This window comes from Leucopleurus acutus (assembly GCF_964270905.1).
Source record: "Leucopleurus acutus genome assembly, chromosome: 20".
Classification (NCBI taxonomy): Eukaryota; Metazoa; Chordata; class Mammalia; order Artiodactyla; family Delphinidae; genus Leucopleurus; species Leucopleurus acutus.
This window is the reverse complement of record NC_139162.1, coordinates 46,224,241-46,246,669: the sequence shown is the minus strand read 5'-3', so window position 1 is coordinate 46,246,669 and position 22,429 is coordinate 46,224,241. Positions and strand designations below refer to the sequence as shown.

The following is a 22,429-nucleotide window of genomic DNA, read 5'->3' as shown; positions in this document are numbered from 1 at the left end:
CGACCAGGGATCGAACCCGGGCCCGGTGCCCCCAGCTCTCCCCTGGGCAATGGAAGCACAGAGATCCTAACCACTGGACTGCCAGGGAATTCCCTACAATCCAATTTCTAAATGAGCAAAGGACTTAAATAGATATTTCTCCAAAAAAGATATGCAAGTGGCTGATAGGCACATGAAAAGATAATAAACGTCACTAATAATTAGGGAAATGCAAATCAAAGCCACTATAAGCCACTATTTCACGCTCATTAAGGGACAAGGTATGTTTTGCCTGTTTATTCTCTGACTCCCCCCACCCCCCAGCATAGATAGTAGCTAATGTTTAGTGGCTTGTATGCCTGTTGGCGGAGGTCATCAAGAGGACACACGTGACTGCCAGTTGACCTGAGAGCTGGGCCCGGGCAGTCAGAGTCTCCTCGCCCGCTCCCCTGTCCTTGGAATGTACGCTGCCCACTCTTCCCACAGTGGGAGCTGTTCCAAAGACACAGCCTTGGGAGAGAAGGGTTTTGTTGAGACCATCTCGACGGTATGTGTGACTGAGCCCAGTTAAGGCCTCTGTATATAAACTCTGAAGATTCTGGCAGGTGGGTAAGGAGATCTACTTATCTTGTGGCTGCCCAAGATATGAAAAAAGTTCGTATGAACTTTCCCTTGCTTCTTAAACCTGCCATCTACCAATCTGGACATGCCTCTTTCTTGGGTCTCTCCTTGCCTTCTGTGTACAGGGGCCAGTTTGCAAACCAACAATGCCACAACTTTAGGAGGTAAAGATTGTATTATCAGCACCCCCTTTTTACAGAATAAGACTCAGAGATAAGGGGTCTTGCCAAGGCCACATAGCTAGGAAATAGCAGAGCCAGGATTTGGACCAGGCCATCGGGCTCCTCAGCACGTGTGTGGTCCCAACCTAGAAAACCAAATCATCTGGGCTGAGAGAGGATAAGTCAAACATCATCTCCCTGAGGGTGGGAATTTTGTGTACCTTGTTCACTGCTGAATCCCCAGTGCCTAGAACAGGGTCCGGCACAAAGCAGTACCCAGTAAATATTTGTCAAATGAAGGAATAAATGAATTAACATAAATACTACATTTTCACCCGGTTTTTATTGTTGTTGTTGTTAATAGTAATAGTAGTTGGACACCGTGGTACAACTACTTTGGAAAATAACTTTTCTTTAAAAGTTAAATATATACCTACCACATGATCCAGACATTCCACTCCTAGGTATATACACTAAAAAAATGAAAACATATCCACACAAAGACGTGTACATTGATGTTCATAGCACCTTTATTTGTATAATTGCCAAAAACTGCAAACAACACAAACGTCCATCAGTGGGTGACTTGATAAACAAATTGTGGTGACTTGATAAATAAACTATTCCACACAATGGAACAGCACTCAGAAATAAAAAGAATGGGCTTCCCTGGTGGCGCAGTGGTTGAGAGTCCGCCTGCCGATGCAGGGGACACGGGTTCGTGCCCCGGTCTGGGAAGATCCCACATGCCGCGGAGCGGCTGGGCCCGTGAGCCATGGCCGCTGAGCCTGCGCGTCCGGAGCCTGTGCTCCGCAACGGGAGAGGCCACAACAGTGAGAGGCCCGCGTACGGCAAAAAAAAAAAAAAAGAAAGAAAGAAAGAAAAAAGAAATAAAAAGGATGAATTATTGTTAAACATGTATGAATCTCAAAATAATTATATTGAATGAAAAAAGCCAGACATGAGAGTACATACTATATAATTCCATTCTAGAAAATGCAAACTAACCAACAGTGATAGAAAGTAGATTAGTGGTTGTCTGGGGATGTGTGTGTGGAGGGGTGAGGGATGAAGCGTTTATCAAGAGGCAGGGGGAAATTTGGAGATGATGGATATATTCATTACCTTTTTAGTCATTATCTTCTTTTTTTTTTGATGTTCCTGAGAATATATATTTTATTTATTTATTTTTAAATTTTTATTTTTTTTCATGGTTAAGCCATTCATTCTTCTTTTTTAAGTGTATTTATTTATTTTAATTAAAAAGAATTTTTTTGGGGGGCCGCACTGTGTGGCTTGCAGGATCTTAATTCCCTGACCAGGGATCAAACCTGCGCACCCTTGTGATGGAAGCACGAAGTCTTAACCACTGGACTGCCAGGGAAGTCCCCTCTTTTTATTTTTTTAATTTTCAAATTTTTTAAAAATTTATTTTATTTGTAATTTATTTTTGGCTGCGTTGGGTCTTCATTGCGGGCTTCTTCTAGTTGCAGCGAGCGGGGGCTACTCTTTATTGCAGTGCACGGGCTTCTCATGGCAGTGGCTTCTCTTGTTGCGGAGCATGGGCTCTAGGCGTGGGCTTCAGTAGCTGTGGCACACGGGCTCACTAGTTGTGGCTCGCGGGCTCTAGAACGCAGGCTCAGTAGTTGTGGCGCACAAGCTTGGTTGCTCCGCGGCATGTGGGATCTTCCCGGACCAGGGATTGAACACGTGTCCCTAGGGATCTTAGTTCCCTGACCACGGATCAAACCTGCGCACGCTTGCAATGGAAGCACAGAGTCTTAACCACTGGACTGCCAGGGAAGTCCCCTCTTTTTATTTTTTAAATTGAAGTATAGTTGATTTACAACATCATGTTAGTTTCAGGTGTACAGCACAGTGATTCTGTTATATATTCTTTTTCAGATTCTCTTTTTAAATTTTTTTTAAATTAATTAATTTTTTATTGAAGTATAGTTGATTTACAATGTTGTGTTAGTTTCAGGTGTACAGCAAAGCGATTCATATATATCTATATCTATCTATCTATATTTTTTTCAGATTCTTTTTTCATATAGGTTATTATGAAATATTGAGTATAGTTCATTGTGCTATACAGTAGGTGTCCTTGTTTCTTTTGGTCATTACTTGATTGTGGTGGCGGTTTCACAGGTTTATACATAAGTCAAAACTCATCAACCGTATTCTTTAAATATGTATGGTTTCTTGAATGTCAGGCATATCTCAATAAAGCTTGGGGAAAAATAAGTCACAACTGTGTAATGCAACTGAGAACTTTTCCTCTACCACAATGGCTTCACCCACTGACCCCTAAAGGCATCTGAGTTTTCAATCTGAGGCCCAATAGACCATGAAGATATTTCTGCTTGGAGCCCTGAAGAGGTTTTAAAAAAAGAAAAGAAAAGAAAGCTGGCCTATTTCTGCTTTGGGGCCTGTCACATTTCTCTCCTGAAACCCTGAGCCCACAGGGGACCACTTTCTTGACTAGGGAAGAAAAAAATGAGAATAGGCATAGGAAAAAAAAGAAGCCCAGCAGATGGGAACATGGCTAGCTACCCCACACACAAGTAGGCAGGAGGAGAGTGGATATGGGGGGAGGGTGGCTGTAGTTCTCCCAGGAAGCAGGGAGAAAGTCACTGCTGAGAGTGACAACGAGGAAGACGCTGTTAGAGAGGTTTGAGGAGAAGATCTGATACATCATCTGGGAGAGTCAAGGGACCAGGGGCAGAGGCAAAATTTGTTAGGCAGCATTCCAAGTCGGTGGGTATGAATTTAAGGCGAGAGCAGTTAGCATGATTGTGTATTTTTTTCCATCCACATTCATCTGCACAGATGCAGGCATGCGATAGATGGAGGCTTAGATTTAACAAGGATTGTGGTTTTGCCAGATGAGTAGGGTGGAGAGGGGGAAGTGTGTAGAGAATGTGCGTAAGGGGGCGATTATAGTGGTTTGTCAAGGAATTTAATCTGTGTGAAGGTATGAGGGGGTGGAGGGGTCATGGAAACATGGTAGGGCTAATGGATTATCGGAGCTGAGCTTCTGAAGGGAGTGAACTAGAAAGACAGGTGACCGGGAAAGCGCAAGATGCATGAAACTGAGGTTCTAAAGAGGCTGTGGTAATTGAGACAAGGTCTAGGTGTGACCATGGGAGGGACACATAATACTGTACATCAGCTATAATTTTTTTAAAAAATTATTGTTTTTTTAAAAAGTGTTTTTTCAAAAGGCTACAAGCCAGGGGAATCCCCACCTCCACCTGGATGGGCTTGCTGTAGGTGTTTGAGAGCAGTTACGCACACTCGCGACACTGATGTGGATGGCGGGTCCTGGGATGCCATGGAACAGGCCTGTGTCAAAGGGAGAGGGAGAAGAGATGCCCCTTAAAAAAGAAGCATCTCATAGTGGATAGAGGACCAAAAGGAGCTGGGGAGGTTGGCCACCACTATGAGCCCTGCAGTTGGGGTGGTTTTGAATCATGAGGAGTTTTGACCCCTCAGCCCATCCTACGGGCTCTACTTTCAAAACAGATCCATAACCTGCTCACTTCAATCCCTCCACAGCCCCCATCCTGACCCCGTCCACCTTCTCTAGCTCATTCCCATTGAATTAGCCTCCTGTCTTCCTGCTCCCACCCCACCTCCCACAGTCTGTTTCCCACACCCACAGCATGCAGCCACAGGGCTCCTGTGAACACCTGAGCCAGACCAGGGCCCTTACCTGCTCGGAACCCTCCTGTGGCCTCACCTCAGAGTAAAAGTCAAAGTCCTCCCCTCCCCATGGCCCAGGAGGACCCTCACAGACTGCCCTCTCCCCCTTTTCTGATGTCATCACTTACCATTTACCCCTCCCTTCCTCTACTCCAGCCACAAAGGTCTCTAGCAATTCCTGGAACACACTAGGCACATTTCACCACAGGGCCTTTGCACTGGATGTTCCTTCTGCTTGGAATGCTCTTCCCCCAGTATCCACATGACTTCCTCTCTCTCCTATTCAGACCTTTGCTAAAATGTCACCTTCTCAGTGAGGCTTCACCTGAATACCCTTTTGAGCAAACTGCCCTCATGTACTCCTCAGCCTCCTTCCCTGTTTTATTATCTTCATAGCAGTTATCACCTCTGATACATATTTTACTGATGTATTGTGCATCTTTCACTAGAATGGAACCCCTGGAAGGAGGGAATTTTTTCCTATCTGGTTCACCATTTTTATCCCAGATGCCCCAAAGAGTGTTAGTTCAATAAACATCTGATGAATGAGTGAATGACCCCAGGGTAGGTCCTTAGAGGGGTGAAAACCCCACTTTTGGCCCCCAAAGAGCCCAGATTCTAGTGAGGAGACAAAAATTAAATAACTGGTTGTTTTCACATGGCAATAAGAGCAAAGAGGGAGATAAATGGGAAGCCATGATTATAACTGTGTATGGCGACTAACTAGGCTGTGGTGCTCAGGAGGTGACATTTGAGCCAAGGCCTCTCAAATGAGGAGCAAAGATCTGGGAGAAGGGTGTTTTAGACAGAGGGAACAGCCAGTGCAGAGTCAGGAATGAGCTCTGGGTATCTGATGAACAGAAGGAGAACCAGTGTTTGTGCCATGTAGAGGACAAGTGGAAAGGGTTAGGCATGGATTTGGATGGGCCCACAAGGGTTGGATTACGCAGTTCGGGCCCTAAGGAGGGGAGGACTTGTTCTTTCACATGCTGCCCAGTTGTGGTGAATTTCAGTTGGTCTTTCCCCTCTCTGAGCCTCAATTTCTGAAATGGAGGTGGACCTGAGGTTCCCTCTGCTTCCAGACATTCTCAGCACTTCTCAAGACCACCCAGCGTTGCAGGTGCTATTACCAACCTCCTACCGGATGAGGAAAGAGAGGCCCCAGAATGCTAAATCACTTTTCCAAAGCCACAGAGTAAGTAGGTGCACCGTCCATATTTGAACGCTGGCAGTCTGACCCCAGGACTCATGCTCTTAACCTCCAAGGGATATTGCAGACCCCATCACCGTAACAGGCACTGCAGTGCACTGGTGATGTGTCTTTGGTGGCAGACAAATCCTGCTATATGCCACTTACAAGCGGTGGGATCCCGGGTAGGTCGCTAGCGTCCCCTGAGCCCATTTCCCCGTCTGTACAATGTGCACCCCAACATTTACCTCAACCAACAGAACACTTGGCTGACCAGGAGGAATGAGGCGTGATTCCCAAACAACTGTGCGACTTTCTGTGAGGGATGGGGGGCGGGTATTGAGGGGCTGGGGATGTTTGGGGAAAAGGGACGCGGAGTCTTCCCGTTCCTTTTTTGCGTTGTTTCCTCCATTCAACCGCAGAGCAACTCTCGATCTCCCCCCTCTACCCCCCCATTTTTTTTTTCCCCCGGGCTGGAAAGAGGTCGTGGTCCCTTTAAGTCCCGCCCCTCCCTCCCCCAAAACTTCCCAGTGTCTGCTCTCTTTTCGATCTCGGACGGCCGGCCAGGCTCGCCGCCGAACTGGTAGGGGCTGGGGGCGAGGGGTCAGGGAGGAGTGAGGGGGGATCCCAGGGAGGCGCCGCCCGGGGCCCGCGACCACGGCCCGTGTGCAAGGGGTGGGGGAGGGGCGGAGGCCGGGAGCGCGGGTGTGCAGATAACGCGGCAGCCCGGTCGCCAGCCGTGGGCGCGCTCGGGCGGCCAAGCTGCCTGGAACTTGCCGCGCGTGGGACGGTTCCGTCGCGTCCCGTCGGCGCGCGCCGGCGCGAGGGGCGTCCGGGCCCGGCGCGGGGGCGGGGAGGGGAGGGGCCCCTCTCTCCCCCTCCCCCCACCGCATTCCTCTGACGTCTGGACCTCGCGACCCCGCCCTTCAGTCGGAGCCGCACCGCCTTAATTCCGTCGCACTGATCACGTGTTGGAGGCGCTGCGCCGTCCCCCATCTCCGTTCGGCCGGCTCTTTCGGATCTTTTCGGGGTGATTGGGAGCTGATTTACATCTCCACCAGCCCACTCCAACTTTCGTATCTCCTCAAACCCGCGGACCTACCAGGACGGTCCCACTCTCTTAGTGCCACTGACCCCATTTCAAACTTAGTTTCCACTAGGACCCCTATTTCGGGAACCCCCTTTCACCCGAGTGGAAAGGTTCCAGAGCATCTTTGGTGGGCGTCCCCGCATTTACCACGTCTGTCTCCTCGCTTTCTAAGAGCAGCGTCCCCTCCTCCTCTCCCCCCCTCCTCCGCCAGCAGGCAGCCCCATAAGGTTAAAGCCCTTAGGGCGGGATCCTAGGTCACCCCCCCAGCCCCGCCCCCAGGTTCTGGCTGTTGGGCGTCGTTGCACCTTAGACTTGGGAAGGTGTACTCTGCGGCGTGGCCCTACCCGCCTCGGAGGACACAAGGGCCGCCAGACGCTTGGAATACCCTAACTACTCCCCTTTGCAGAGTGCTGGCACTGTGCCGGGTGCTGTACCTGGCGCTTGGTAGGGTGGCCAGCTTCACTAAGGCCGCGGCAGAGACCACCGCTCCCTTGCTCACACAAGCACTTCAATGCTACGGAAAAAGTCACCAAATTGTGACGACCCAGAGTAGTAAGGGCTGTCGCGTGAGAACCATTGGCCTGAGCGATCAGGGGTTATTATGGGGGAAGCCGAGGGTCTGGGCTGGTAGGGACAAGGAACGCTTCTCAGAGTGAGCAGAGCACGAACAAGAGAAATTTATTCTTTAGCTCTGGCAGGAGGAATAGCGGAGAAAGTGTTCTAGTTGGAAGGGCCTGCTCGGGCCAAAGATCCAGAGGTGCGCGAAAGATCCTTCCCTTTCTGCAAACTGAAAGGAGTTATTTGTGGTTGAATTTAGTGGTAGAGTGGTGAAAGGACGCCGGAGAACTGGACTGGGTCATAAGATAGTCGGCAATAGCAAATGGTTTTATACTGAAGGAAAGGGTCAGATTGGGTTCAAAAAATTTTTCACTGGCGTTGTGAAGGTTAGAGATGGAGAGGAATAGAATATAGTGATGGAGACAGAGCTGCACTGGCAGTTGCCCTTCTAACTTAGTTTGCCCTTGCGGGGCTGCTTACAGCAGTAAATAAAGACTCAGGATACTTCAGGCCTTCCCTCCTTTAGAGGGTCGCCCCGCCTCCAAAGGCGCCTGAAAGCGATTCGCGCATGCGTCCTCTCCTCCGATCCTTTCCTAGACTGCGCCAAAGAGCGCCTACGGGTCAGGGATGGGCTCTCCTTTTTCACCCAATCAGGGGCCACCAGTGGTCCTACCGTCTGGTGAGAGGACTCTTTCCACTCTCAACTGACTAATCGGGCGTCTTGCAGAAGATGGACACCTGCAGTAGCCAGTGGAGAGGGGAAGGGCCTCCTTGGTTCCTTGCGGAGAGGCGCGGGAAGGTAGTCGCTGTGACGGAAGACTAAGGGCTTTCGGTTTGATGGATTAGCGAGAAGACCAATGAAAGTGGGAAGGAGGCGGGGCTTTGGGGGAGAGTGGGGAGCGCCGCTCCTATCAGGTGCTCCTAACGAGGCCAGGCGGTATCAGAAATCTGACCAATCAAGTTGGAGTTTATTTTAAGGCGGCGGGGTCGGAGAAATGACTGGCAGAAAGCGCTCGCCTATAAGGAGTGTCCCAGACAAACAAGGGCGGGCACTCCTGCAGAACGGCGTGAGCTTTACCCAATCGTTGAGCAAGGCGTATGGAGGCTTCCCCTCCCCCAGCGGCGGGACCACTGGCTCCCCCTATCGGGTGGGGGCGGCCGGTGACGGGCGTGTCCCTCCCCCAATGAGAGGCGGGGGGAGGCGGGTTCTGGACCGCCATGTCGCGGAGGCTGCTGCCCCGGGCGGAGAAGCGGCGTCGGAGGCTGGAGCAGAGGCAGCAGCCGGACGAGCAGCGGAGGCGGTCCGGAGCGATGGTGAAGATGGCGGCGGCGGGCGGCGGAGGCGGCGGTGGCCGCTACTACGGCGGCGGCAGTGAGGGCGGCCGGGCCCCTAAACGGCTCAAGACTGACAACGCTGGCGACCAGCATGGAGGCGGCGGCGGCGGTGGAGGAGCCGGGGCGGCGGGCGGTGGCGGCGGGGTGAGGCCAGGGCCCTAAGCCGGAGACGGCCGGGAAGGGAGGGGAAAATTCTCACGTTGAGAGCATTTATTTTGGGGAGAGGGGGGCTATGCGCACGCGCCCAGGCCCTCGCGCCGTGGACGGGGTGGGGGAGGGGAAGGCGTTGGGCAAACGGCGGGGTTTGCGCGAGGACAGGCGCTTGCGCGTGCGCGCTCTACAGAGCGGGGTGTGGGGGGGCGGAGGAAACTGCTCGCGCTGCAGGTGGCGCAGTGCGCAGGCGCCGCGGGCTGGCTTGTGGGGCCCGGGCACGCGGTCGGGCCGATTTTTTCTTTATCATTTTCTTTTCTGGCCCCATGCGCAGGCGCACTTCTCTTGCCCGGGCCTTGTGGGTGGTTGGGGGCGGGGGCACCGCGTGAGCGGGGAACGAGTGGGCGGTAGCCTTTTTCCTTGCCTGAGTGGGGTATTCTGCCTGATCGCTATTTGATCTTTGTAGCGTCATGGTTTGTCTCAGTACAGAGATTGATATCTTTGAGGATATTCTCCCAGTCCAGAATATCTCCCTCATTTTTGTGGGCATTAAAAACCGGAAGAAAGCGTTGTGAGAGGTCTTTTTAGCTGTTTGGAAGTTGAACCAAGCTTTCGAGTTATCACAAGTTTGCTTACATTTTCTGAGGGTTAACTGGGTGCCGTAGGTTTGATGAACCCAAATGTTCCTTGAGGGGTGGGTACTTTGTAAGGGATTCAGCCTCTTCAGTCTCCTGCTCGGAAAAGACAACCAATTGTTACTCCTGGCTTGGAGCCCATTCCCTCCTCCTTGGAAGTTCCTGAAGCCTTGTCTCGTTCAGCCATTTGCAGAGTTTTCCACGGTTTAGCGGCGCTCTGTAGCCGTGATTTACTAGCATTTAAACCATGCCAGGCCTTGTTGCACGCATTTGAAAGGTATCTTAATTGAATTCTTAACACTCCTCTATGAGGTAAGGAATGGGCTTACTATTCCCCATTTACAGAGGCGAGGTAAATTCCTTTAGGTCTTGTAGCTAGTCTGAGGAGGGGCAGGGATTAGAACTCAGGACTGTGGAGCTCCAGATCGCTGATCTGGTAACCCTCAGGCGAGTGTGGCTCCTGTGGTTTGTGTGGTTCATTCCTGAAATAGAATCCAATTCTGCCCATGTTACATGGGCTTCTGCTTGGTGGTTCTCCCATGGGAGGCCGGGCCCAGAGCCCAGGAGAGGTGGAGAAAGTTACTTTGCTCTTTCTTGATTCCCAGACACTTTTGTCTGTGGGTGGAAAGATGCCTCCCCTGGGAAGGGAACTGTCTTGATTTTTAGTGGTACAGGTTGGATCTTCTCTTCTTTTGAAAGACTTTACTGTCTTTTTCGTTAGGCTGACCTAGGTAGTATTTTCCAATACAGATATTGGTGAGAGAGTAAAGACTAGACGCAGACAAGACTGGCCTGGATGCCACGGTGTCTGAGGCACCTGCTGGACCTGGGGATGAGTGGTGGGGAGCAGCAGTGCTTGGCTGTGTGGTGATCGTAGGTTCCTCCACTAGGGGAGGGGCAGAAAAACTTGGGTGAATGCAGCAGAAAATTGAGTCCCCTTTCCAAGCCACTCTTTTCCCACATTTCTTTGACCAGTGGGAAGAGACTGGTGCTGGGAAGACTGTAAGATGGGACTTGGGACTTGTCTGGTCCTCCATTTTGCCTTCATCAGAAACTACAGTAAGAGCCATTAGGCATGTGGCCATACACTCAGGCCTTCTGCTCTGCTGGCCCAGAATCCTTTGGGGGTGATTGGTTGAATTGCTGCCTCTAGTTGCCTGCCCTGTGTGTCTTTTCTGGGTGACACACTCGAATGTTTTATCTGTCTGAGTCCCCAGTGGCACAGAAGCCAATAATCCACCATCTTGTACAGCAGAAAGTGAAGTCTTACTTTTGCTTCTTTTCTCAGGAGAACTACGATGACCCGCACAAAACCCCCGCCTCCCCAGTTGTCCACATCAGGGGCCTGATTGACGGCGTGGTGGAAGCGGACCTTGTGGAGGCCTTGCAGGAGTTTGGACCCATCAGGTACTCAGCTCAGAGGCCAGGGGTTGGGTATTCAGCTGAGTTAACTCCTTGGTGTCCTGTGTGTCACCGGGTTTCTGGTTAGAAGTAACTTGGCCATTTCGGTCCAGGTTCCTTTAGCTAGGTCCTGGGGCTCCATTACTCCTGGGGTTAGCCATTGTACTTGGATAAGTTAAAGCAAGTTCCGTGTCTTTTCCTCCTTCCTTTTTTTTTTTTCTCATTCCTTTTTTTTCTCTCTCTCTGCCTTGTAATTTTGGCACATGGTGAGTAATGGGAATAGAGTGGTGAACACCACTGTCTTTATTCCTCCCAGACAGTTGCCTACCCAGAGTGGTCAACACTGTGATAGGGGAAACCCAGGCGTCTGTGGGAGGCATCTGACTCGATCAGGTGAGGGAGGGGTTGGAAAGGAAGGCTGCCCAGAGAAGCTGATGCCAAAGCCGCACACGGCTCTTTTGCTTGTCGTGCCACTTACGCCAAGGGGTGTTCAGGTCAAGAAACCATGACGGGCACAGAGGAGTCCAGAGGCCAGGGAGGAGTCAGATCACAGATAACTGAGGCCGTCCTCTGACTCTTGTCTCCATCCCCCTGAGAGGATTGCAACCTGTGTTCTCTTTGCTAGTTATGTGGTGGTAATGCCTAAAAAGAGACAAGCGTTGGTGGAATTTGAAGATGTGTTGGGGGCTTGCAATGCCGTGAACTACGCAGCCGACAACCAGATCTACATCGCGGGCCACCCAGCTTTTGTCAATTACTCTACCAGCCAGAAAATCTCCCGCCCCGGGGACTCAGATGACTCCAGGAGCGTCAACAGTGTGCTTCTCTTTACCATCCTGAACCCCATCTATTCGATTACCACGGTGCGTGCCAGTGGTTATTCGTTAAGGTTCTTCTGTGGAATCTCCCTCCTGCCTTTTCTCCCTGTCTTCTCCCATGAGCCAGACTGACCTGCCAGTGTCCCTTCATCTTGCTTGTGTTTGGTTTTCACAGGATGTTCTTTATACTATCTGTAACCCTTGTGGTCCTGTCCAGAGAATTGTCATTTTCCGGAAGAATGGAGTCCAGGCTATGGTGGAATATCCTTTGTTGGGAAATGGGTGTTCCTTGAGATGGGAGCTCACAGGGCTTGGTAGGAATCCATCTTTTCAATCAGCACGTGTCTCCTGAATGCCTGCCATGTGCCAGATGCCTTCATAGAGCCCATGGTCTCATGGAAGGGATGGTTAATAAACAATCACAGCTAAATAGGCCCTTGAACAGCACAGATTTGGACTCTGTGGGTCCACTTAAGGTGTATCTCACTCACTAAATGTATACTACAGTATTAAGCCATCTGTGGTTGGTTAAATACATGGATTTTCAACTGCACAGAGAGTTGGTGCCCCTAAAACACACACACATACATGTTCAAGTGTTGTGTAGTGTGAAAGTACAGGGTTTAAAGTGTGATGGGAAAGAAGAATGTGCCATGAGATACAAGAGGGAAGAACTGATATTCAGGCTGAGGACACCACATCTGCAGAGGTCCTCAGGTGGGCAGGAGCTTAGCGTTGCAGGAAGCGAACAACCTGACAACTGAAGAGTAGCTGACGAGGGGGAGAGGGTTCCTTAGGACATTGGAAAGAAGTTATGACATCCCGGGCAGTGGGGTGAACTTGGGTCAGGGTGCAGTGGTGGGAAGTCACTGATGGGTTTTCAGGGCAGGAGTATAATCTAGTTATCGTTTCAGAGATTGTTCAGGCTTAGTCAAGGCATGTAGAAGCGGGGGGGTGGGGGGGGGTGGCGGGAGATGAGACTGAAGAAGAAGGTGACTTGGCCTGTGAGGCTGGCAGAGAAGGTTGTTGCCATGGGGCAGGGCGGGGGAGTACAGGTCTCAGAGGAGCTCTGGCCGCGTCTGCGCATTTGGGGCAGCACTCCAGCTGTGTCTGCACAAGTGGCTGGTGGCTATGGGCAGTGAACTAACCCCGAAGCCCGCTTGGAGCAGTCTTTGGGGTGCTACTTGTCCTCATCCCTCTCTGGTGCAACTTGAAGCTCTTTTCAGAGAGCTCTTGGGATGGGACTTTCCCTTAACTTTACTCACATTTGACTCTGTGCAGAGTGCCCAGCGGGCCAAGGCCTCACTCAATGGGGCTGACATCTACTCAGGCTGTTGCACTCTGAAGATTGAGTATGCGAAGGTAGGTCTGGGAAATGGCTGCCCCTTGTCAGCTTCCTAGGTGAGCCTGGAGCCTGGCTGACCTCAAGCTTTTTTTTGTCCCTGCAGCCTACACGCTTAAACGTGTTCAAGAATGATCAGGATACTTGGGACTACACAAACCCCAATCTCAGTGGACAAGGTAATCCTGACGGCAGCTTTGTTTTAAACATACCCGCCTTGCCTTCACTTGACTAGCGCACTTCATAGACCTGGACTCAGGGTTATGTAATGCCATTGGGCTCCTGTGGACATGGGACGGCCTTGGGGATCAGCTCTTGGAAGATACACTCCAGTGGGAGGGGGTGAATGAGGGGCCTCTGTAGGTCCTAGCTGCTGCTTGTGGCCCTTTGACGCAGCAGAGGATGCAGGGTCAAGGCAGAGGCCTGGGTGGGGTGGGGAGCAGGGCCTCACTGAGCACAGGCCACGGCAGTGGCTTACAAACCAGTAGCAGCTCCCAGACGGATTCTGCTGCTTTTCTTCTAGGAGCCTGCTTAGGGTCACTGACCCCATTCTCACTGGGCCAGGAATGGTCCTCTTGCTCTCCACTCTTGACAGGGTCTGCTTCTGGGGGGACAGATTGGGGATGTGACGAGGGCTCCCAGGCCCTTGCAGCAGAGCCTTTGAGCAAGTTGACCTTGTGGAGGTGAGACACCCTGGATTGGAGCAGGGCGGACACGCCTCACCTCACTTGTAGAGGGAATGCAACATCTCTGCAGGGGGCCCAAATGGACAACCCCCTTCCTAGAATCTGTCAAGAATGGTTTGCCTTGGATAGGAGGGAGAGGTGGAGCCTTGCCTTTGAAAAACAGCGGCGCCCCCTCAGCAAGACCATCCATCTCTGTTTCTGTCTTGGTCTGATACGTCGGACTAGGCCATGGGCTGAGGGAGGTGGCTGGTTGCTGACATTTCACAGGCCCCCGTTCCTAGGCAGGCCTGTCTTGTTCGCCCTTGCAGCTGGGAAGCCGTGGGCCGGGTGGGCTAGACTCTTCCCCAGGACCCTCACAATGGGCGCTGTGGGGCTCGCTGCCCCCTCCAGAGGTCAGAGACAAATTGGTGACCGAGTGAATGTACCAGAGCGGGCAATGGCATTACATGACTGCTAACAGAAACACGGCAACCAACCATTTCTTCTCCAAGGAACATAAATAGAAGATGTGCAGACCGGCAAGGGCTAGTGGCAGGGGCTGGCTGTGCATTGGTTTTGATGCCTCTCAGCTTTGGCCGCCCCCAGGCTGGGGGTCAAAAACGAGAGCTGTTGAGGTGACCTGGAGTGAGGGAGGTGCTTCGCCACCCCCTCGGGGACCAGACTTCAGCGGCTCTGCCTCTGCACATTGCTCACCAACACACAGGGTAGAAACCACTAGCTCTTCCTGGAGAGAACAGAACACGCAGCCTCCACCACGTCCCCAGAAACAGCCGCAGACTTGAGCTCACTACATCAAGAACACCACACCGCGCTCCAAGGAACAGCTACAAGCACAGAGGCAGACAGAGACAAAGAAAGAGACGCAACATGGCAGCAGACACTGCTTTTTTACTAAACATTAAAAAAATGTCAAAATCCAAGCAAACTTGAACCCGAAAATGTACACAGAAGTAGGAAACACAGAGAACAGAGCTCTCCCAGCCAGCCAGCGGCGCTCTTTTCGGAGAACGTTTCATAGACTGAAGTAGATTCCATGGGCCTCCAAGACAATAGGATCCTCTCCATTCCTCGCCATGTGGGTTTGGTTTTTTTTGTTTTTCGTTTTTTAAGTCCTTTGGTTTGGGGAGGGCCTTCTTTTTTTTTTTTTTTCTGTTTTGATATTTTTATTTTTTCTGCAGTCATCGGCTGCCAACATAATCTGCACCAACTGGAGATCAGAAACCAAAAAAAACCAAAAACTTAAACCACAACAGCAGCAAAAAATCAAAAAAACCAAAACAGACCTAAAACCAAACAACAAACAGCTCAGAGGTACACAGTTACCTGCTGGCGGGTAACTGGGAGTGCTCCCAAGGCCAAAAGCGCGGGCATAGTGGGGCCACTGGCACACCTCATAACCAGGAGACACGCACACGGAACGCTACACAGCCAGAAGCACCGCACTGCAGCACACAATGTGAGGAGGTGACAACATGGAGGGACACTACCCACTTCATACACCTTTATTTTCCACTTTTCTGATATCTTCTGAGGACAGAACATCTGTGAGCCATTTTTGATTTAATCAAAACATTGACTTTTAAAACAATTCTTTAAAAAAAAGTTGTATCGGATGTGTACCGTAACTTGTATTTATGACTGTAAAACCATGTGATGCAGGGTCGCAGTGTATGTTTGATGGGACGCCATCTTTCAGAACTGTGCTAACTCACTGTTGAAGCGTCCAATGGTAAGAGAAAATACAGATTTGTTTTTTGTGACAAATGGACATTGTACTCTGTACTTCTGCTGTAAGTAGCCCTTTTCCATCTTTGTAATGACTGTTGGAAAACAAAACCCAGGCCGGGTGGCAGGAAGGGGCAGTGTTCCCGAGCCCTGGGTTTTTGGAGTCAACCAGGCCTGGGTTGAAGTCCCGGCTTGGCCACTAACTTGCTTTGTGACCTTGGGCCAAAGTGTATTATAACTGCTCAGTTAAAAGTTAAGTGCTCATTTTCCTTATCTGTAAAACGGGACTAAAATAGTACCTACCTCATAGGGTTGTTGTGAGGAATTTAAGAAACGGTGATGTCTGTTTGTAAAGTACTTAGCACAGTGTTTGCCACTCAAGTGCTAAGTTAACGGTAGCGATTTTGAACTGCACTTGGGGTTGGGGCGGGGTGGAACTGCGCCATTGTCTGAGACTGTTGATGCCTTGTACATGACTGCTCATTTGAACTGATGTTGATGTCGCCCTGTTTGTCCTTTCCTACAGTCCCTCTTCTTGGGGTGGATGTGACTAGAGGGGAGGGTGACTGGTACCAAGATTGAGAAAGTCTTCTCTCTAGAGAGTGGGCCCTAGCGCGCTCAGACCCTTGGGGCTTTGTGGGCCCAATTTTATTTTTCTACCCTTCTCTGTTGTTATTTTCTGGCTCTTAACTCCTCTCCCTTCATTGGGAGTTATTTTAGAAATCTGTTCCCGGCTCCCATATCAGCTTCCATAGTGGCTGCAGTTTCCCCAGAGGGGGAGCTCGGGAAGGTGAGAGGCCCGGAACCTGGCTTCATCCTTCACGGATGAAGGAAAGCAGCCTGCTTGGAGTGGGCGGCGGGAGGGACAGTGGGCTCCACCCTTGAGGCCTGGGCTTCATGCCCACCCTGGGTCCGGCCACAGGAAGGAAGCCCCAGTAACCCTTGTGAGGAAGGAAAGGCCACTGCCCAGGCCCTCAGGAGCTGAGGGACGCTGAGATCAGCCTCTAGTCAGGAGGGAGAGAGAGAGCTCTTTTTCCAAGTTAGGTTCTAACTGTTCTCTCTGTCTGCAGGTGACCCTGGCAGCAACCCTAACAAACGCCAGAGGCAGCCCCCTCTCCTCGGAGATCACCCCGCAGAATATGGTGAGGGCAGGGGGTTCCCCTCCGTGGACTCCCGTGGCTCATGTGCCCCTGCCCGCCGCCCGACGCGCAAATTCTCACCCGTCCTCCCTCTCTTTCCTTCCCACCCCCCAGGAGGGCCCCACGGTGGGTACCACAGCCATTACCATGATGAGGGCTACGGGCCCCCCCCACCTCACTACGAAGGGAGAAGGATGGGTCCACCAGTGGGGGGTCACCGCCGGGGCCCAAGTCGCTACGGCCCCCAGTATGGGCACCCCCCACCCCCTCCCCCACCACCCGAGTATGGCCCCCACGCCGACAGCCCTGTGCTCATGGTCTATGGCTTGGATCAGTCTAAGATGAACTGTGACCGGGTCTTCAATGTCTTCTGCTTGTATGGCAACGTGGAGAAGGTGAGCTTCCGCTAGGTCCACTGCTTTCCTTATAGACCTGGCAGCCCCAGGGGAGGCCCCGACCTTTTGGCCCCCCAGTGAGCAAAGAAGGGGGAAGGAGTGTGTTTAGGAGCAAGCAGGTCCAGAGAGGGTAACTAGTTTTAATCAGGTGACATTGCAGATGGATTTTATTTGGTCCTCATGCTATGTGGGTGATTTATTTTTTTTAATTTTCAGTGTTTTTTTTTTAAAAAAACAAGACTTTATCACATGAAAGTGTTAGTACTTAATATTACGTAAATATTATGGTGTATAAAATTTACCCATCACAGTTAAAGATCATTATGTCAGGATTTTCTCTGGAACACTTCAGATGATATGGCAACACTGAGCCTTCCTGCCTTGCCTGGGATAACAGTTGGCTGGGGCTGTCTGGTGACTGCCCACTTCAGACTAGGTCGTTTCTTCTGTCAAACCCATCTGGGTCCTAGAAGCCTTTGAGTTTACAGCCCCTGGCCTGGCCCATTAATATTAGCAGCTAATAACGTGTGAAGCGGGTTTTTTTGTACCACTGTTAAAAGTGCTTTAAATGTTGTAAGTTGTTTCATTCTCATAAGAATCCTTAGTGAGACAAGCAGGGGAAGTAAAAGCATGGGGGGCAGATAACTTGCCCAGGTTCACATGCCTTTTTGTGGAAGCAGGACTCAGAGCTGACTCTGTTTTTAGTGTTTTTATACCATAACCCACATAGTCGTGACTCAGTATCTGTATATATGTCTGGTGATGAAAATAGCTGCTTTTTTCCTCCCACCATTCCTGCTTTTCTGTTGTGCTTTGTTAAATGGCCCACTCATGGGTCAGGTCCTGAGGTTAGGGAAGGACTGCCTAGTCTTTGCTGCCCAACTTGGGCTGAGCACTTGCTGTGGGCCAGACATGCTTCTCTGTTCTCATGGCTCCTCACAAGTGAGGAGATGGAAGCCTCGATCCAGAGCAGGAGTTGACTTCCTTCTAACTGACTTGGAAGGGACAGGAGAAGGGTCTCTGACAGCTGGGCGGTGGTGCTGATCACAGCTACTCTCCTCAAGGTGAAATTCATGAAAAGCAAGCCAGGGGCCGCCATGGTGGAGATGGCTGATGGATATGCTGTGGACCGGGCCATCACTCACCTCAATAACAACTTCATGTTTGGGCAGAAGCTGAATGTCTGGTAGGTACCCAGGCTCCTCGTGGAGGGTTGGAGAGGGACTGAGGAGAGGAGGGAGGGGGAATGGGGCCCACTCTGGACAGAGGTCAGAGGAGCACAGAGAAGCCAAGTGCTTATCCAGGCTGGAGTTGGGCGTGCAGGTGTGTTCCCAGATGCTCTTCTGAAACAGCGGGCAAAAGTGTGTCGGCCTCTCCTCAGCTGTGGCATACAGTGCTGTCAGACAGGAAGGAGGCCACAGTAGGAGGTGGGGGACAACTTGAGGTCTGACACAGGGCTCCCCTTCCCTCCTGCTGCAGTGTCTCCAAGCAACCAGCCATCATGCCCGGTCAGTCATATGGGCTAGAAGATGGGTCCTGCAGTTACAAAGACTTCAGTGAGTCAAGGAACAATCGGTTCTCCACTCCAGAGCAGGCAGCCAAGAACCGCATCCAGCACCCTAGCAACGTGCTGCACTTTTTCAACGCCCCTCTGGAGGTGACTGAGGAGAATTTCTTTGAGGTGGGTGCCGTGGACTTGGTCCTTCAGCGTAGCCATCTGAGGAGGCCATTCATTTTTGAATTTTAACGAATATCTATTGAGCTGCTCTGCTGGGCTCTGGGTTGGGTGCTAGGGACGTAGCAGGGACCAAGAAAGGCTCAGAATGGCACCAGACTTCCAGCAACAGTGGAGTTCGCCATGCTGCTTGTATTTTTGGCAAGTCAGAGTGGCTGCTCATTTGCCTTGAAACATTCCTCCCGGTCTGGGTGACGGACTGGTGATTGGAGTCCAATCTCGAAACATCCACACTGTCAGGCCATCTGGGGCCTAGATGACATTAGAAGGGAGGGTCCCATTATGGTGCTGTCAGGGAACTGGGGCAGCTTTGGGGAAGGGTGGAAGTCTGACTGTGGAGTTGGACTTTGGGTCTTACTGTGGCCTGAGGTGTTGCTATTCGGTTTAGCAAACATTTACCTAGTGCCAGAACACACCCAAGTAACAGCTGAAGATGGGAAATTTAAAAAGCAGTTTCCCGGTTTTAGGCAACAAAATAGCTAAGAGCAGTGTTTCTCAACCTTTGGGGGGATTACAGGGACACCTTAGAGCGTGTGATAAAAGCTTAGAAACACTTTTGTCCCGAAAAGTCCAAGTGTTCAGCTGTGGTGTGCTTCAGTTCCGCCATGTGGCACTCCTTGTGTTTCTAAGTCTGTCTGTTCTTTGTTTTTGTTCTGGCCACGCAGCATGCGGGATCTTAGTTCCCTGACCAGGGATCAGACCCATGCCCCCTGCAGTGGAAGCGTGGAGTCTTAACCACTGAAACACCAGGGAAGACCTTTGAGTCTGTTTTCTGTTTCTGTTGCAGATCTGCGATGAGCTGGGAGTGAAGCGGCCATCTTCTGTGAAAGTATTCTCAGGCAAAAGTGAGTAAACTGCCCCACCTTCCTCGCCCATTCCTTGACTGTAGATGGGCAGCTCCCTGGCTTCTGCTCAGGTCAGCCTTAAACCTTTGTTTTTCCCATCAGGTGAACGCAGCTCCTCTGGGCTGCTGGAGTGGGAGTCCAAGAGCGATGCCCTGGAGACTCTGGGCTTCCTGAACCATTATCAGATGAAAAACCCAAGTGAGTATCTGTGGGTCCTGCGGTCATCCATCCCCCTTGTTGCTTAATGGTTTGGCTCGCTTCGGGCCAGAGCCATCCTTCCTGCCATCAAGATAGGGCCCCAGGGATTTCCTTATTGTCACTGACACAGGCAGGTGGGAGCTGGTCCCCAGGAGAGCAGCCTGATGTTTCATGTGGGAGGGCCAGCCCGGCTGCTTGCTGCCACCGGCTCTGCCAGCTTGGGCGCTGCTCAGGCTTGTCCTCCAGGGAGCTGCCATTCTCTGCATCAGAGGCTGGCTCAGTACCCAGGAAAGGGGGCTGTAATAGCCAGCAGGTAGAATTTGCCCACCCAGTTCCTGGGCAGGCCTGTTGTGCGCCGGCTGAAAAGCTGGGAATGGGATCCTCCATGGAATTGAAGGAAGAGGAGAAATGCCTTGTGTGTTAGTCTTGTTTTTGAGTCTCAAAAGTGGCAGTGAAGAGTTTGACCCTTGCAGTTGAATTGCAGAAAATGAGAGGTGTGTGCAAAACCAGGGGACTCTGGGTGGGGGGAGCATCCAGAGAGGGGTCCGGTTACACCTCTGTGCTCTCTTTTGCAGATGGGCCATACCCTTACACCCTGAAGTTGTGTTTCTCCACCGCTCAGCACGCCTCCTAATTAGGTGCCTATGGAGAGTCCCACCTGAGCAGGAAAACATTGCTTTCCTTTATGCTGGTTTTTTCTTTTGTTTGTTTTGTTTTGCAGATGTTCCTGTATTCCTTTTTTTTTAATGCTAGGTTAGTAGAGGCTTAACCATAATGGAAACGCTGGAAGTCTAAAGGGGGAGGGGAAGGGGAACTGATATCTCCCAAGATTAACCTTCACTTTTTAAAAATTATTGTACATGTGATTTTTTTTTTTTTTCCTGTTCATACATTTGTGCTGTCCGTGTACTCTTGGCACATTTCAATAAAATTGTTTGGAAAATAAACGTAGCACTTTCTGGGATTCTGGGGGTGTCTACTTCCCTCACAGTCTTCTGAAGAGGGGCAGGCGGGCCAGGACACAGCTGCAGCCCTTCCAGAGGGGCCGACCCAGCCCTGAGGAGCAGTGTGGGCCAGAGCTGCAGATTGGGAAGTGATGAAAGGGTCTTGAGAATCTGGGAGACCTGGTGGCATCCTTCATGGGCTCTACCCAAACAAGCTGGATCTAGTTGAAGAGTCTTTTTTTTTTTAAGTAAATAGTTGAAAAAATTAAATTGAAGAGATTTTAAAAAGAAGAAAGCCTTAATCTTAAAAAGTAAACACCCGCCTTTCTTTAAGGTTGGAAAATGAAACCTCAAAAGTGAAAGTCATCTCCCCACTCCCCTTGAAAACAAGTTTTTCTTTTTCCATAAGGAAGGTTCTATCTATTTGCATATGTGTCTTAACAGAAAATGCTTTGTACTGTAAGATGTTCTCATATCACATGCAGGGCAACCTCATTATCTTTAGTCTTACACAGTATCTTGTGTGGATATGTCATAATTTACGTCGTTCTGAAGGTAATTTCCAATTTGCTACTGCAAACAGTACTACTATGCATCTTCATACAGATGTTATCCAACTTCCTTGATACTGATCTGGAGGTAAATTTCTAGCAGTGGAATTGCTGGGTTGAAGGATACATTCAGTTGCAACTTGATAGATATTCCGCAGTCTTGGTGTGTGGGAACTTGTGCTTATGGTTGGGGCTGGGCCATATGGGTGGAGGGCAGACGATAACCTGAAAGGGAGCCGCCTTTAAGAACCTCGACTCATACTGGAGGGAAGAGATCCTGCAGAGAGGAGCAGGTCAAAAAGTCCAGTTCCTTGTGTGCGCTTGAAAAAACCCACTTTGCTAATTTCCTGTAGAGTTTTTAAACATTAACATCTACTGAAGTCAGATGGCATTTATCAAAGTTTCATCAGGAAAAGCTTCAAACCTCTAGACAGAAACTACAGTCACCTTGCAGCTGTAAAAATCTAGGATTATTTTAAGCTAATCAAGGGAGGTAAAAGGTAAATTTCCCCATTTTGTCTGCCAGCACCCAGTCTTCATCCCATGTTAGTAGTTATGAGTTTCCTAGATATTCTATGCAGATATTGTTTTTTATGAAGGTACAGCCATCTATAACTTTTTATAGCAACCTAACTAAATGTTCTACATCTTTAAATTTTTTTCTCTCACATCTTGGTATCTGCATAGTGGTTCCAGAGTTCTCCATTGTGTAGCTGACCAAACAGTTCTCTGTTTTCCAAAAGAGCCTTACTATCTGACACATTGAGAAGGCAAAGTAGGACTTACCTGGTGATCCTGTGGTTAAGACTCAACCCTTCCCCTGCAGGAGGCTCACGTTTGATCCCTGGTCTAGGAAGTTCTGCCTGCATGCAGTGTGCAGTGCGGCCAAAAAGAAAAAAAGTCAAAGGGTTTCATTGGTGGTACAGTGGTTAAGAATCTACCTGCCAATGCAGGGGACACAGGTTCCAGCCCTGGTCCGGGAAGATCCCACATGCCCCAGAGCCGCTAAGCCCGTGGGCCACAACTACTGAGCCTGCGCTCTAGAGCCTGCAAACCACAACTGCTGAAGCCCACGCGCCTAGAGCCTGTGCTCTGCAACAGGAGAAGCCACCGCAGTGAGAAGCCCACACACCGCAACGAAGACCCGACACAGACAAAAAATTAAATAAATTAAAAAAAAAAAAAAGCAAAGTATTCATTACAACCCCATTTGCCAGAGACAGA

At 50.5% G+C, this 22,429-nt stretch overlaps 1 protein-coding gene across 3 annotated transcripts; it reads left to right on the top strand.

Moving 5' to 3' along the window:
- The first annotated feature begins 6,200 nt into the window (after positions 1-6,200).
- HNRNPL (heterogeneous nuclear ribonucleoprotein L) lies at positions 6,201-20,901 on the top strand. 3 transcript variants are annotated; one of them, XM_082863433.1, is made up of 13 exons: positions 8,508-8,785; positions 10,715-10,833; positions 11,453-11,690; positions 11,821-11,908; positions 12,913-13,007; positions 13,094-13,166; positions 16,469-16,540; positions 16,652-16,932; positions 17,997-18,118; positions 18,412-18,613; positions 19,455-19,512; positions 19,615-19,710; positions 20,286-20,901. In XM_082863433.1, exons 1-13 carry the CDS (start codon positions 8,525-8,527, stop codon positions 20,342-20,344), a joined length of 1,764 nt encoding a protein of 587 aa, XP_082719559.1. In that variant the 5' UTR covers positions 8,508-8,524; the 3' UTR covers positions 20,345-20,901. The 3 variants fall into 3 exon arrangements, with proteins under 3 accessions (XP_082719560.1, XP_082719559.1, XP_082719558.1); XM_082863434.1 differs by lacking the exon at positions 8,508-8,785 and adding an exon at positions 6,201-6,241 and having other exon boundaries at positions 16,469-16,932; XM_082863432.1 differs by having other exon boundaries at positions 16,469-16,932.
- Positions 20,902-22,429: the final 1,528 nt, after the last annotated feature.

Bases quoted from the DNA above. Each gene is read 5' to 3' on its own strand.
- HNRNPL (XM_082863432.1), top strand. From the start codon at position 8,525: ATGTCGCGGAGGCTGCTGCCCCGGGCGGAGAAGCGGCGTCGGAGGCTG. The intron at 11,909-12,912 runs ATCCTTTGTTGG...CTTTACTCACAT, and splicing joins AGTCCAGGCTATGGTGGAAT to TTGACTCTGTGCAGAGTGCC. The intron at 13,167-16,468 runs GTAATCCTGACG...CTCTGTCTGCAG, and splicing joins CCCCAATCTCAGTGGACAAG to GTGACCCTGGCAGCAACCCT.